General features: G+C 39.7%; 1 protein-coding gene across 1 annotated transcript in view; it reads right to left on the bottom strand.

Annotated features, from left to right (window-relative positions):
- Positions 1 to 16,461, bottom strand: part of LOC146616599 (tomoregulin-2-like) — a 140,034-nt gene that overhangs the window by 14,922 nt on the left and 108,651 nt on the right. Inside the window, exons 5-6 of the mRNA XM_085374617.1 lie at positions 14,922 to 15,018; positions 1,584 to 1,732 (exon numbers count right to left, since the gene is read on the bottom strand). Coding sequence (XP_085230743.1) covers positions 1,584 to 1,732; positions 14,922 to 15,018 — 246 coding nt within the window. The remainder of the gene's footprint in view (positions 1 to 1,583; positions 1,733 to 14,921; positions 15,019 to 16,461) is intronic.

Consider the following 16,461-nt stretch of genomic DNA (forward strand, 5'->3'; position numbering starts at 1 on the left):
AAGTGAGGCTGACACTGATTCTCCTCAACACCTTTGCAAAGTGTTCAGATGACCAGCAGACCAGAAAACAAGACTTTCTGGCTAAGAGGTTAGTGCTAAGCACTGCACCACTGTGCTGCCTTCGCCTCTGAGGACACTAAGCTTTGACTGTCTACAGGCCATGGATATACACTCACTGGACACATTATTAGGTACACCTTGCTAGTACTGGGTAGAACCCACATTTGCCCTAATTCTTCACTTCACAGACTGAAGAAGCTTTGGGATATGGTGTGTTACCCTGCTGGAAGCAATAGATGAAACACTATGATCATAAATGGATGGACATTTAAACGATGGTCACTTGGTGCTAAGGGACATAAAGTGCTAAGAAAATATCCCCCACACCATTACACCACCAACACCAATCTGAATCACTGATACAAGGCTGGATGGATCCATCGTTTCATGTTGTTTACACCAAGTTCTGATCCTGCCATCCAAAAGTCACAGCAGAAGTCGAGACTCAATGGACCAGGTAACGTTTTCCTTATCTTCTGTTGTCCAATATGGTGAGATCTTCTGTATTGGTTGTAATGACTGGTTTGAGTAACTGGGGTTGCTTGAAGCAACCAAATAAAAGTTAAATCAAATTTTGTATTAAGATGTGCATTTGCAATTTTGAAACAACTCAGGTGTGATTTAAAAGTTAATATTCAATTTTATTTATATAGCCTCAAATCACAACAGTTGTCTAAAGTCTACTAAACCTGATGTTTTGAACAAAATGTAACCTTCAACTATTCAACAGAATTAGCAGAATAGCAACAAAATTGCTAATTGTTAAAATCTGGTTGAATTCAAACCTTTGTGATAGTCTGAAAAGATTTTTCTAACAAACTTTAAACTGAAAGGAACTGTGTTTTTAAGGGCATGACTTGCTGAGCAGATTCAGCTTGGACAAAAAAGGTCCATGGAAATCTGGTGCTTCAAATCTTTCATATCTATAACTAAAGCTATATTTTGGTAGTTGGAGCTCCACATGAATACCATTTAGTTCCATTATAGTCAAGAATACTCAGTAGTATAATACTGATTTTAGGTTTTAAACCACACAAACCGTAAATGACATTAAATGAAATAAAAACACATTTGTCTGTCTCTGTCTTCTACATGTATTCGAACTATAACTCAGTTTAAGGATTAAAGCACTGAGATTAATAAAAAAAACAACTTTATCCCCAGAAATAGTGCGCCAATATCAAAGATACTACATTAAAAAAAGGAGGGATTAACATTGTGTAAAATTATCTGTATATGTAGCAGCAGCGGCTCTGAGGATTATCTTTCCACACCATTCCAAAATTTGATTGAGTGAAACTTTCTGTAATTATAAAATGTGGCTGGAACTGCAGCTGGAGGGAGATGCAAAATCACGCCGCCTGCATTTAGCTCTGCACGATGCCTCATTTGCCTCCGTGTTTTCACTCCAACGTGACGCAAACACCTGTTCATGGAGGTACACTGACGGCTTCCGCTGCGTTTGTGAAAGTGTTGTTGTGCCTTTCAGAGTCAGTGTGCTAGTGTGCATTTGAGAGTCTGACCGTGGCAGTGGCCCAGGTACTTGACCTCGATGCGCTCCTGCTTCTGACAGGATGCCTCCTTCACCTGGCAGGGGTTGTCATAGGAACGACCATCTGAGGCGCACACTGGGTTGAAGCTGATGTGGGAACAGTCGATGTTGCAGACACACCTAACGAACAAAACAAATATCCATGTTACAGCAAACCTTCTGATTATCAAAGTCAAAAATCTAAAATAATGAAAACAGAAATATTAATAAAAATGAGAGAATCCTTATTCTGGAAACGCTGCTTTGTGTGTTTGGCTGCCGGAGACAAATTCATTCAGGGATTAAAGGCAAGACAGCAAAAAAACCCTACATTTGCACTCAGACAGAATGCTGGACCATGCATAGTAATCCTGTTCAAACTGGGGTTTCGGCTCATTCAATTTGACACAATAGCAAATGTATTTAACTTCTGCAAAAGAAAAAAAAAGAGAGAGGCTGCACCGAGGGCTTGACTGACAAATGATGTTCTCTTACAAAGGCAGGAAGCAATTAATAATGAAAGAACTGTAGATAACAAAGCAGTGCATTTTAATGTTGTGGAGAAAACAGCACACACTCACATACAATTCAAGCTGTCGGGTGTGGAATTCATTGGAGATAAGATAGAATAGCTTAAATGTAAAATAATAACAACTTATATGTTAATATGCCAATGCCATTGTTGAAAATCCATTGTACTATGCAGAAAAGCTTGTTTCTTGTATCTGGCTTTATAACAAGCTAATATAACGTCCTTCAACTAAACTTAAACCTGCTTAGAAATTCACAAAATCATAATGATGGGCTCGAGATGCGAGGCAGGCGTCACAAGGTGTGACCTACATTTTTTTTAAAAAACGAAGCAAAGTAGTTTAAAGGCCTGATCTTTCACCTCTAAAATTAGCCGAGTTTGTTTTCTCTACATAGTCAAAGGAGCTTGCAAAGAAAGGTAAGGTAAGGTAAGGTAAGGTAACTTTATTTATACCTAAAGGCAAGGTAAATTTGCTTTACAGAAAAATGACAGCATTTGACATCCCTTTAAAAACACACATACCTAGTAAATATATAAAACTCACTGTGACACATACTTTAATATTTCGAATCAAAAAAAAAGCGTCTGGACTTCTTTAAGTTACTTGAAGACGTTTCACCTCTCATCCGAGAAGCTTCTTCAGTTCTAAGGTCAAATGGTGGAGAGTCCCAGATATAAACCTAGTGGGAGTGACCCCCCACAGAAGGACAAAAGGACCCCCTGATGATCCTCTAATCGCCTGAGCCAAGGTGTGAAACTGGGTGTGGGTCCCAATCAGCCAGAGTTTCGGGTGAGTTCATTGTGAAACCTGGCCCCACCTTATCATGCGAATTCCTGAGATTGAAGAAGCTTCTCGGATGAGAGGTGAAACGTCTTCAAGTAACTTAAAGAAGTCCAGACACTTTTCTTTGCAAGCTCCTTTGACTACGATGACCTGGATGACTGAGAACCTTCACAGACATTTCTCTACATAATGAATTTGTTGCTTTCTTCCACCGAGCTGGCGTTTCTGCTGTGTTTTTGTGGCAGACTGAAAAAAACATCAATTTCTCCAGGAATCTGGAGCTTACTTGATGCTTTTAGCTCTTGCAAATTAACCAGGCAATTTGCTGGCGTGCCACAATTTTCGATTAAATTTCAGTGCGAGTGTTTGTGTGTCTGTTTGCGTTCTTCTCCCGGCCTGACATCTGCATAAATGACAGCGAGAGCGAAGCACCGCGCACACCTGCGTGCATGTGCATATTTGTGTGTTTGTGTGTGTGTGTGTATTTCGGCATTAGTGTAGTGTGACCCTTAAGTCTGTGACAGGCCTGATCAGCAAAAATTACAGCCAGATTGCCTTCCCCAGACAGTTGCTGAGTAGCGCTGAACGCAAGATTCTGTAATTATAAATCTGTCATTATTCTCCCGGCCTTTTCATTTTCCCCTGGTGCCAAGCTCTCAGTAAAGCACAGGCATTCAGCTGTCTTACAGCAGCATTTACATACACGCCCACATGGGCGCCCGCCAACACATAAACAGATGCCCACACACGCACTCACACACACACCTTGACAATCAGCCGTGATGATTCGTACTGCTGACATTGATGTTGATTGAAACGCCGTGCAGCAGAGTGTGGCAGCGCTCAGCTACTGTTGTAATGATGGATCAGCAAAGTAAGAATGATGTGAAGAAAGGCTTCGTTATGCATCAGAGAGGACGCGCTTGTGTTGAGGCTGCCGACATCCAAAATCCCACATGACACTGAAGGTGAGCTGCCACAACTATGAATGACCCAACACTCCTGAGGGCTGCTCAATGAAACTGTAACGCTGTGATTCCAAATACCATTTCTCACCAATGACAAGAAAAAAAGGCCAGTTTTCGTCTCTAATTAGGGGTACAAAAATAACAGTCTGAATCTATGCACAACCACAGACATGACACACAATTTGATATAGCTTTAAAAAAACAAAATGAAAAAAAAAGCCCTCTCTGTTCACTCTGTTTTTGCTGTTGGCGTGTGTGCACCAAACAACCTTCTCTTGCTAGTTAGCTCCATTTTCAGATAGAAAAACTACAAAGAAATGTCACATTGTACCATATACTAAACTGCCTGAAATCCTGACACTGACTTCTCCTCCTGCAACATGAAGAGTAGCTTTAAAAATGTACCAGAACTCTACATGTCATTTAAGAAATGTGTGGGAACCGAATGCAGCTAATGCTATTTTAAAACTCTTCCTGACTGACGTCAAATACAAAAGAACTACATCGTATGGCAAGCTAAACAAGCTAGGATGCCGTTAGCAGCATATGTGTTTGATTAATAACTGATGAAATACTGACCTAGTTTTAGTTTAGTTTTCACTTTTCACATAATGGACTATGGATCTGGACAAGATCAAGAAGCAACCCCTGGGAGTGAAAAATAAAGCAGACACAGAAACAGCAAAAACTGCATTTCCTCGATTGGCAACTTAACATTCTGGCCACTGTGATCTTAGATTTTTCAAGCAGGTGTCACGAGTTTGTGCTGGATCTTAATAATGAGAGAGACACTGCACATTCAAACTTAGCTGGCCTGCCCTAAATCATATTCTACACTAATGGAGACCATGATTTACAAAATGAGCATTATGCTGTATTTAGTACAAGCACAGACTCCTCGGAAACGTGCTTACTGAGGGAATGAATCAGTGTAACTGAGGGCCTGTTTTTTCTATAGAGTTCTACACAACTGCACTTCTTTTTGCAAACAGTTGCCATGTGATAAAGAAAACATAAGAAAGAATGCAGGTTTAAGGTGTTTCCATATAGGTTTCACTTTTCAGGCCCAGAGGCAATATATAAAGTTATAGTAAATTCCCTTAGACCAGGGGTGTCCAATTCCAGGCTCAAGGGCGGGTGTCCTGCAGGTTTTAGATATCATCCTAAATCAAATGATTAGTTCATCACCAGGCCTCTGGAGAACCTCAAGACATGTTGAGGAGGTAATTTAGCCATTTAAATCAACTGTGTTGGATCAAGGACACATCTAAAACCTGCAGGACACTGGCCCTTGAGCCTGGAGATGGACACCCCTGCCTTAGACCCTCATGTCAATGCCAAGTTTTTGAGACCTCTACTTTATTGATTGTATTGATACCAACTGTGATAGGATTGAAACTTTGTTTCTTTCCTATAAGTTAATTTTTTTTGTTTTTGTTTAGAAAAAAACAACAAAAAAAACATACCTTTATTTAAAGCCTATACCGAATATGTGAAAATACTAGCTGTGCATTTACTTGCAAAATTTGCAGTATGGCATTACATAAATAAAATGAATTGAATTAGATTGGACATGTTAATCATGTTTCTGGTGTTTGATTCCTTTTGGAACATTTGTAATGCAATACAAAATAAGGTGTTGATTTTCCAAGCCAAATGGGTGTAGTCACAGTGGTTGTGTTCGTCTTCTATATACAATCTAATCAAGACAATGATTATTACACATCCCATTGCATTAAGGTGGATGCAGATTATACAAATAGGACTCTCAGCAATCAAGCTCAAATTATCTGCATAGCTAGATACCACTGGAGGCAAGTGATTTTTATTTTTTTTTGTCATTTGTGTTAACCTTTAAAGATTATACAGCACAGGCTTTAATTTTTGCAAAAGCTGCCCTGAAGACAAGATTAGGCTTACAATTATAGTGCCTGCGTTATCATAAAAAGTATCTAAATGGGAACAGTTTCAGCATGAAAGGAAGCAGCAAGACTCAAAGAATCAAAGCACAGTCTTCCCAGCTTCTGAACTGAGAGCAAGTGTCCAGACATCCATCACCAAAAAACATAATATAGGCTTAACAACACGGTCGTATACATGTGCACATGCACACCACTCATCTCCCATCGTAGAACACTTTCAGACTGTTGTCCATCCCGAGAGGCCGCAGTTGGTCGGTGGCTGATATCTGTGCTCCATACATTTTTAATGAGGCCTCTCACTTTCTCCACAATAGGCACTATACCACCAGACTGCAGTGCGTCAACACATCCTAGTGCTACCCGCAGACAGCCATGCACAAAAACTCATATGCATAAAGAAGACAGCTATCGTTTTGCCGTAGTCTTTGTTTTCCCCATTCTCCTTTTCACACACACCAAGCCATTCCTTCACACATGCTGCTGAGAGGTACAGAGGGGTAAAGAAGTGTTAAATGAAAGGTAGCAGTGTGATTGCAAATGTGCGAACTATATCCAAGTGTATGCACAACGTGTGTGAGAGAGTACTTTCCTAGCAGGATGTGTAGTATTGATTAGTTTCTGGCGATTTCCCTCCCATCAAAGCCTCCCCACCTCCAGACTGTCTGCGGGCTCCCAACTGAAAAGGCCACTTTACACACATTTCAACACTTACAGCAGCTGAGGACAACATATCCACTGACTGCCTCATGTTGTGTACAAATCCTTAGCAGCTAACCTCACTGCAACTGAACACAGCATTGATTTTCATAATCCTCAGCCTCAAATTTCACTGTAATCCTTTGAAAAACTGTGCGAGAGAAGCAAATAGACAAACAGAGCCAGAGAGAGAGATGTGGAGACAGGGAGAGCAAAACAGTAACGGTGCAATGCAAAGTAAGGAAGAGAAAATATACAATAAAACCCAACAGGCACAAACAGCAAAAATAAATTGCAATGCTCTGTGACACAAAATGTTATGAGTCCAGTAGTCATTGATGGATTGCTGAACAGGTATACTGGGCGCAGACAAACAACTTGTACAGGTGCTAGATCAAAAAACAAATTGAAGACAGAAGGTCATCACAAAGCAGAAAAAGCTATTTACAGACATAAACACATTCATCATCTAGGTCGATGTGATGTGTTATCTTCATGAGATGTACTCGCAGACGTCACCTGACAGAGCAGAGCTGGATAACACAGCTGATATTCCCATGAGAAGGAGAACATGGCGGAATGGGAAAAACAAAGCAAAACTACAGACTGATAAATAATAACACTGCTCGGTCTGTACAGTCATCTCTGGGCCAAAAGTCAATGTAAACATTTAATATAAGACATAAAATCTAAAGTCTATTCGTACACGCAAAGAGACCACAAAGAGTTACAAACTAACTAAAAGTAAAGTAGTTATCCAGTGCTCACAAAGGGATGTCAAATAACCTCAAAAAGGTCTCCAAAGAGATGTAAAAAATCTACATCAAAACACAGAAAGTTAAAATATGACTACACGTGGAGGTAAAACTTCACACCTCCACAAAAAGATGCAGAACAATGACAAAGGGACAAATAAAGTCTATGAAAAGTTAGAAAAACCCCTATAAACCACATCTAGGCATTGTACTGATAAACTCCCTGATAGCCGATTGTTTGGTGGACTCTCTTATGCCGTAACAAGACGTTGCGGGAAATCTGGAACTTCAGTTGACATACAGCGGACAATTTAAAATGTTCTTCTTGGTCCTTGATGACAGATGCAATGTTTGCAACACAGTCCAGTTAAAGTTTGAGATTACAAAGGGGATGGCAGCAATGCACTCAGTGACAGGGACCGCGTCAGGAGTGATTCGTTCATGGGGGAAAACGAATGCTTCGATAAGCTGGGGCTGTGAAAAACTGTTGCATTTTTAAAGTAGATGCATGAGGAAGCTGTCAGGTGGCTCAGCCTGGCCAAAAAGCTAACAGAGTGTGGGACCTGAGAGCTGAAATACGAGTTTTGTGAGAAGAAGGACAAGGACATTCCAGAGCTCTCAGATGCAGAATAGAAGGCAGATGCTACATTTGCTGTTGATGTGACCGTCCTTCATGTTTTCACCTCGGACATTGTTTTTTTTTTCTTCAGTGAGCGAAATCAAAACAGACTGAAAAACTGCATATTATATAATTCAACTACAAGTAAAATAGCAGTAGCACTTTGTATAAAGTTAAAAGTCCTTTTTTTGCAAAACCATGCACATTTTGTGCACAACAGTTTTTGTCAATGTTGATTAAACTGCAATAACACATTGGCATTTTAACTAGAGATGGACCGATCCGATATTACGTATCGGTATCGGTCTGATACTGACCTAAATTACTGGATCGGATATCGGAGAAAAATAAAAAATGTAATCCGATCCATTAAATATCACGAAAGCACCTCACAAAACTTGCAACACGCCGTAACTCACCTCAGAACGTTAGCACGTTGGAGCAGTATGCATCACGTGATAGAGCGGCTGTGGCATGCGGGACCTGTGGGTGGTCTGGATAGCATGTGGAGCTTCGCTAGCAACCCGGCATTTCATCTCCGACAAAGTTATCCCCGAGAGAAGTAAAGCAAGTGTGTAAGTCCATCTCTGAATGTTTGTAAAGCATTCCTGCCTTAAGCTTAACAAGCGACTGCCTCTTCTGGCTGCTACTTCAATCATGAAACTGCTTAACGATCAGCTGATCGGCTTTTCTGTCGCGAGTCCGTGTCTCTGGTTTGTTTTTGGCCCACTTTGCACCAGAAAGAGGAAACCAGCGGCTGAACAACAGCAGCACGTTTAAGCTTGATCAGCTATTGTTAGAATTTATTTAATATTACTTTCTACTCGAGGATCTTTTTCTATGTAGCTGACGGCTGGTAACTGTGCAGGGGCGGATCTAGCAAAGTTTAGCCAGAGGGGCCGATAGGGCATTAACAGGGAAAAGGGGGCACAAAGACATACTTTTCTTTCTTATTCTCATTTAAAATGTCGAGCTTTTAATAAATAATTATCCGAATCTTACACCCAAAGTTTTAATTTGATGTAAAATGAATAGAAGTCAATTACTGTATATAGTAACTATTAAGTCTAATATATATACCCTAGTAAGCTATAGTACTTTTTCCTTTGGGAAGGTACTATCTGTGCAGTCTGCAATTTTGTTGAAGAAAGATGTTGAATCTATTTAATATTTCTTGAAAAATAATTGATTTCTGTGCATTTTTTTTCGCACTGCATCAAATTAAGGTTGATTACGTCGATTAAGCATCATGAGGTGGAGTGTGAGGGGTGGTTCCCTATTTTTTATTTATTTATTTTTGCTGTTGCTGGGAGTTGGAACCCTATTAGTTAGGTTGCTTAATATTTATGCTAAGTACTCTTTAAAATACCAGAATAGGGAGGATGGTGTAGGTTTAAGTTTATTAGATTGATCAGTATTGCTGAACTATGAAATATTTTTTTTTTGCATACAGGTATAACAGAATAGCTTTAGTGTAGTTGTTGTTTTAAACTTGAGTATGAACTTATACAAAATGCAGCAAGATATTTAAAAAACAGTTTTGTTGATTAAAAAACACTATATCGGATTCATATCGGTATCGGCAGATATCCAAATTTATGATATCGGTATCGGACATAAAAAAGTGGTATCGTGCCATCTCTAATTTTAACTGTGCCTATTTCACATTTTCACTGCCTGATTGTAACAGCTACTCTTACAAGCAGCAGTTTCCCATGTGAGCCTTTGGGAAAATGAATTGCTGGCACGTGATTTTACAAATTGGAAACAAAATAAAATGACAAACGAATGAACAGAGTCTATTAAAAGTTACTATATTACAATAACTGGGTGTAAAACAAATGAAAAACCAGAAAAGGACTCAAAACTTCTTTAAAGAGGTGCCAACCAGCATCAAAGACATACTACAACAACTTTCAAGGTCACCATTGCTGCAAGTGAAACCACAACAAATGGATTTAGAAACAGAACGAAGAGATGAGAAGTGACAAAGCCTATGAAAAGTTCAAAAATGTACATTATGCATTACATACAAATGTTATCAAAAATAGTCTAAAAACTAAACAAAGGGATGCAAAGCAGAGACCAAAGAGTCTATTGTGAAGTTACTAAATTAGTATAACTTTATATAAAATAACAAAACACTCAAAATTTCTACAAAGAGATGCAAAATATCTACAAAAGGCCTCAAAATATCCAGAAACACACTATTAAAACTATAAGAATGTCACATGACAAAACACTACAGAGGTCTAAAAAGTACTAAAAGGAAATGTAAAACAACTAGAGTGATAAGTACGACTAAAACAAAGAAAAATGAACATATAGAAATTGCAAATGAATGATAAAAAAAGCAAAGCTCTGGTTTCCATGCAGGAGGGGTAGTTTGCTCTCCACAGAATGGTTTCAGTGAGGAGATGAGTGCTGGCTTTTAAAAAACCCTCTCAGGAGGTCTAACCCCAGTGTTCGTGCAGCAAGTGTCCCTTGCCATGACCGGTTCACTCGCTGCTCCTCCTCTTCCTTAATTCTATCAACACCGATGGGTGCTACTGATGGGTTTGAAAGCATGGATTTTTCTGGGTAATTACAGTTTTACACCACAAATGGATCTAAATGGATTTTTTTGTGACACTGTATTGATCCCTCAGGGGCAAATTTGTCTTTTTTTGCTTGCTGTCTGCCTCCAGAATATAGAGAGGTGGAGTAAGGCTACTAAGGCTCTTTGATACAGCAGGAACAAGTGCAGTAAAGTTTACCCAAAAGAGGTTCTTGCAAACTACACAGAAAGACTAAGCACATTTCTCCTTTTCCTATCTGAATCAATAAAGAGAAGAAGATTGATTTATGAAGACTGATTTATGGTGAGTCGAGATAGACTTTATTGATTCCTGCAGGAAAAAAATGTTCTCTCTCTTTAACCCATCGCAAAAACTAAGACCAGTGGGCAGCCCCTATGCGGCAACAATAGAGTTTCAAGCAAATGCCTTGGTCAAGGGTATTTTTAACCGAGTATTTGATGATGAATCATAAATGATGACAACTGGAATTATCTGAACTTTGTTGAAGAGGGAAAAAAAATGCTGAAATAGTTTTTATGTTATCCTGACCAAGCAAAAGCTGAACAGCTTATAACATGCTGGCATGCATTCTATTATACTGTCAGGATGTATAAAAATAATAATCAGGTTTTAAAACAACAAAAATTAAAGATGCAAATAGCAAACTGATAAATTCATTTTAAACAAAGCAAAAAATAAAAAGTGCAAAATCACGTCATCACCATCAGCAATTTATTTCAAAACAGCTTCTAGAATAGTTTTAACCATAGCCTTTATCCGGACCTCTAAATTGCTGCACACATTCCATCAGGGTTTCACATAAATTTAGTTTTGTGACTCAGTAATGGCTGCAACCGCAGTTAGAAAAGCAACTGAGCAAATCACAGCTTTTTACGAGAAATTACAAATGTGGAAGTTGTGTACCTGTACTGAAGCCAAAAAAATCTGTGACAGGAAAATTGGTACAAAACAAGCACTGATGGGCTGTTTGGAATACTGCCAAGTTGAGACCTTGTGCATCCGGGTTGATTGGGACAATTGCTTGTTCTAACAACTGCAGCGTGTTATAGTGTAGCAGGACCAATATCCACAATAACACAATGAAATAATTTTTCACTTTCTCATCAGGTTTACCATTATGTAAACCAATGACGGTACACAGAGTGCTTCGTTGCATAACAACAAATGACAAATTTGGTTTCTGGCACCAAACTAATCACCAATGTTGGGATGTGATTGACTGGAAGTCTTGCAGCGATGTTGGCGAGCTAACTTATAGCAAAAATGCAACTTTGTAATTACTTTATCTGACCACAGGACAGCTAAAGGAGCAATATAATAATATATAAAACTGCAATACAGTAATATCCACTGATTAAAATTCAAATTACAGTAAGGTGACAATATTGATACTGCTCTTCTGGCTGATAATCATGAAGCAATAACAGCAGCTAGTTAGCTTAAATATGTAAGAAAACTTCAGACCTAAGAATACATAAAATGGACATAGCCACCATAATATTCTTTGTTTGTGGACTAGTGATCATTTGTAACAGAAAACACTGTTATATTGCATAGAAAATGGTTGTAGCAATCACCATCTGTTAGTGCGCTATGAGATTGTACTCGTGTAGTGCACTTCCTCAGTGCTTTCCGAAAAGTACTGATGTTCAAGCATAGACTGTAATGCATCAAGGAAAAGGAGAGAAACATCTCAATATGAAGCGGCACTAGGCATTTGTTTTCATTAGTTTGGGAAAATATGCCGATATGCTATAACGATATGGACTATGCATATAACACAAAAATGTCTTTGTTATATTCAACTTGCATGAAAGAAATGAAAAAAAAAAAGCAGAGAAAGTGGCTGAAAGTCTTGTTTTCATTTTGCCAATGAGCTTAATTTTTCTACAAAACAAGTAGTGAATGATCAGTGCTGATGTATAAAGGTACTTTCAACTGTTCTCTTTTCCCAAAGGGTTGCTACAATGGATGGATTTGAATAGTTTTCCAGGACTGGGACAGGGTTTGTGTCACATCCTGGTCTTGAACTGAGGATCACTCACATTTAAGGCAAAATGTGTTAACCACTACACTGTGGAGCCACAAACTAGTGCTAATGCATAAATAAAGTAATATTAGAATTTTACTAACTGAAACGAATCCCAGCACAGTGGAGTATTTATTGGCTGGTCTCTCTCTCATAGAGGGCCGAATGACTTGTGAGATAACTGCACTGAAAAGCATCAGCAAATGCCTTAGCGATGGTTAAATGTAGTAGACAGTTAGAGGCGTTCAAACATCAATCAATCAACGTCAATAATACATAACTCTAAGCCTTCACACAGTGAGTGTGATGCACCATAGTTCATAAATGTGTTCATCTCTTCCATAAATTCTTTTAACATGGGAGTGTATGTGGATTGTTGAGCTTCTGAAGCCAGCTTCAGGTGGATATCAAAGGAGGTGCAGTTTTAGAAACTTCTCCTGGGCTTTGTTTTTTAGGCCAGGAGTTTGTCATTTGATTAAAACTGAAAGCAGGAGGAAACAGTTAACATAGGCCTGTCCAAATATGGCAAAATCTTCTTACCAACCAACACCACTTAACCTCGCTAATTAGCTAATTAACGCTAATTAACAAGAAATAAACACGAAACTGAATAATTAAGTGACAACGAGACGCCACTTCATTCTGATTATCAGCCCACGTCAGGTCCCATATATCTGAGCGTTGCAGTGCTTTACATGGCAGCAAACAATTTGCAGAGGAAAATTATTCCTTAATTATTCATATCTGCATTTCTTGTGCGAAAATAGGAAAAATGTTTCACGTCACATCACTTTATCCTCACCTGGTATTTGATTACTTTCTTCTCTCGCCACTCATTGTTTCATCAGCTGACGGTTTGTTTGATTAAACTCAGCTTCCTCCTGATTGGAATAACCTGTCATTTTAATCAAAATGATCTTATATTTTGCCAGTTGTTGGGTGCTGTTTGATGAAAATTACCTGCTGTTGGTTTGCAATTACCTTTCTGATTATTCGCCAGAAACATTCTTATCAAAACACCTTTGGGGCTTTTGAAAGATTAAAGGGTACTTGCTGTTCCTGTTTTTACAAGAAAGGACACTGAAATATTCATACGTCTGTTTATGTCAACTGCTTTTTTAACGAGATGCATTATTGACTTTCGCTGCCTCTCTCGCCCGTTGTCTCCTCCCTCCCTGCATTATGTAGAGTATAATTGTCTTTATTTCAGCTTGTGCTAAATATGCTCAAGGCTCCTCTTGCTTTAATGTTTTTGGTTTTCTGTGCACAAAACCATTGACAGCACTTTGCTGTTGTGACCTTATGGATTCTCCCTTTGGATATTAAGAAATTGCCAATAAATCAATTTATGTGCTTTAGCAGAATATTAAGGTGCATTTGTGGAAGTGGGAGGCATCAGGAGGAGTGGACTCCAGCTGTTCAGTATTTGCAACAGGGCTCAGAATGCATCATGAAGCCGTTCCTTGGCATTACGGTTATTGCACACCCGGGTACATTATCTTTCCATTACATCAAGCAGTTTGATAGAGTCATACTCTCAGGGCACTTCTAATTTCTAGCGGTACATCTGGGATTTCTTAGAAGCGCTACCTTCCTTTTTGCTGATACCAGCTGACGGTGTTCCACACCAAATCTGTACCGTCGGTTCATTTAAGCCTCATTCATGCTGCACAAAGCACTGATGCTTTCGCTGGAACAGTTGAGCCTTCTTCTAATTGGCTTCTGAACACGCGTGTTTTTATGTACCCCTGAGGATGTTTTTAGTGCTGCCTACTTGCTAATGCATGTGGGCGAGCCAAAAAACACATTACCTGCATCCATCTCATCTGCAGTAAATGGTTAAATCTATGACAAACGTTATTTCATCACTGAACTAGTTTTTCTTGTGTAAGTCAAAGTCATTTTTGGCCTGACATTGCCAAGTCCTGTAAGGATAGTAATTGGATTTCCAGAATAAGCGAAAATCTCCTTTCTCTCCCTGCCCTGCTCTAGTAATTGAGGTTAAATGAAATGGTCAGCCATGCACTAAACCTCAGTGGGTGTTCAGAACTGAGCGTCTGCAGGATAAAAGAGGGCTCTTATTTGAGTTCTTTGTGTTCAGACTTGCCAAAATGTCTCAAATAACAAACATAAGGGGTATATTTATGATGAAAATAACATGATTTGTGTGACAAGGCTTTGACAACATCAGTGATGTACCTCATCTGACTCACCATCACCAGTGAACCTATAATGAGTGAGGTTTTCTTGTGGTTGGCTGTACTGCACAAACTGTGACCTTGACCATGGCTTAGGTGAAGAGCCATTAGGTGATCACTGAGTGCAAGTTTGATTAAGTTGTGACCACTTCTCTAGAAGGAGTACTGATTCTTGTGGACTGTGGACCGACATGAGCTCACTGGCTTTAAAAATGGTAGATGCAAGCGTTTCGGTTGGGAACACTAACCATACATCTTCTGCGTCCACATCGCACTCTGCCCCAAACTGGCAAATGTCACAGGTGGACGTCTCCTTCAGCCCAGTCTCCGCTGAGCCCTCTCCTCCTGCAAGAAACAGAGAGAAACAGAGGAAAACATGCGATGACTGATTCGTTGCTGCCATTTCTTCTCTTACTTGTTGTCTAAAAGCCAGCAGGCTCTTTCCAACCTCTCACAATGTGACCATGAGAAAGCAGACAAGTGCATTTACATTCTGCCATATCCCGTCATAATCCCAGCGAAGCTATCTCCTTCATCCATTCACTCTTACCCCCTTCCTCCACCCCTTTCGAGTCCCTCGCCTGACTCTCATCTATCTCTCTCAAATCCCCGCTGATCTCTTCGGAGTCCCTCTTTTATTTCATCTCGCTGATTTTCTCGCTCTGAGAGTGCGACGACTCTTTGGCGGCGGTGTAGGTACTGGCGTCAGGCTTATGGTGGCTTAGGGACCCCACCGGTGCATATCACGCCTCATGAGTGGCCGAAGGGGAGAAGAAAGTGGGGGAGAGAAAAGTAATCTGGCCAATCTCAAATTGCATTCTCCTACCACAGAGGATTCTGCACGCTCTTTCGTGCTTTTTCTCCCTTCCCTTCGGCCCTCTTCTCCATTAGACAAGCTCTATTTTTAAACTTACCAGGGCCCGTGGGGACAACTTTGGAAAAGAAGACGAAGAGGTGGAACTTGGCATCATTTCCCCATGTCATATCTTTAATCTCCCCAACACACACACACGCTTGCACAGACACCCACGCTGCTGCCACCACGCATTGCTCCCTTGTGTCACGTCTTTCATTTTCCCTTCAGAAACTTTTGTTATTTCTTGTGATCCCTCGCGACACGCTGGATTGAATTGGAAAGAACTCCGGTAGAAAGGTTTTAACCTGATTTTCCACTAAAAGGCTTAAGTTGAGTTTGACTCTTCTTTTAAGGTCAAAGTCAGTTAGGTCTGCTTTGTTTGACTGTTAACATGTGAAGTTCCTTATCCATAACTCTCAGCTTGAATTTTGTTGCTATTGGTCAGATTATCCCAACAGCTTTGTCCGTGCCTTTTGCTTGTGTCCAATCCCACAATGCAGCCTACAAGAGTGAAAACTTCTTTTGCTGAGGATGTTAAGCTCCTTTCAAATGCTCTGCCTTTGCTTTCGGTGTTTTTTCCCCCCTTTTCTTTTGAAGCTGCGTCTGATGCTGCTGCAGGTGTTAGACAGCAGCCATGGCAATGAGGCAGCATGTCCTCTGAATGCTGAACATCTGCAGTCATGTGAAAAGATGTACATTTTGAATTCACTGCTTTACCTTCAGGTCACAGGGCTGGCAAGAATACAAAATGTGAAACGGTGTTGATGTTTAGCCATCGAGTTTAACGTGAATGCAGAGAGAAATCTTTTGCTTAGTTTGTCTTTTTAAACCTCTTTCAAGTTCCACTTTAGGTTAACTTTGAAATGCCTAATCAACAAATAGCACGCTTACTTTATAAATGCTTTAAAACATAGAAATTTTCTTTGTAAAAG

The sequence above is a fragment of the Diplotaxodon limnothrissa genome, linkage group LG16 (genome assembly GCF_057381915.1).
Source record: "Diplotaxodon limnothrissa isolate DT_005_m linkage group LG16, D_limnothrissa_male_GT1.1, whole genome shotgun sequence".
Classification (NCBI taxonomy): domain Eukaryota; kingdom Metazoa; phylum Chordata; class Actinopteri; order Cichliformes; family Cichlidae; genus Diplotaxodon; species Diplotaxodon limnothrissa.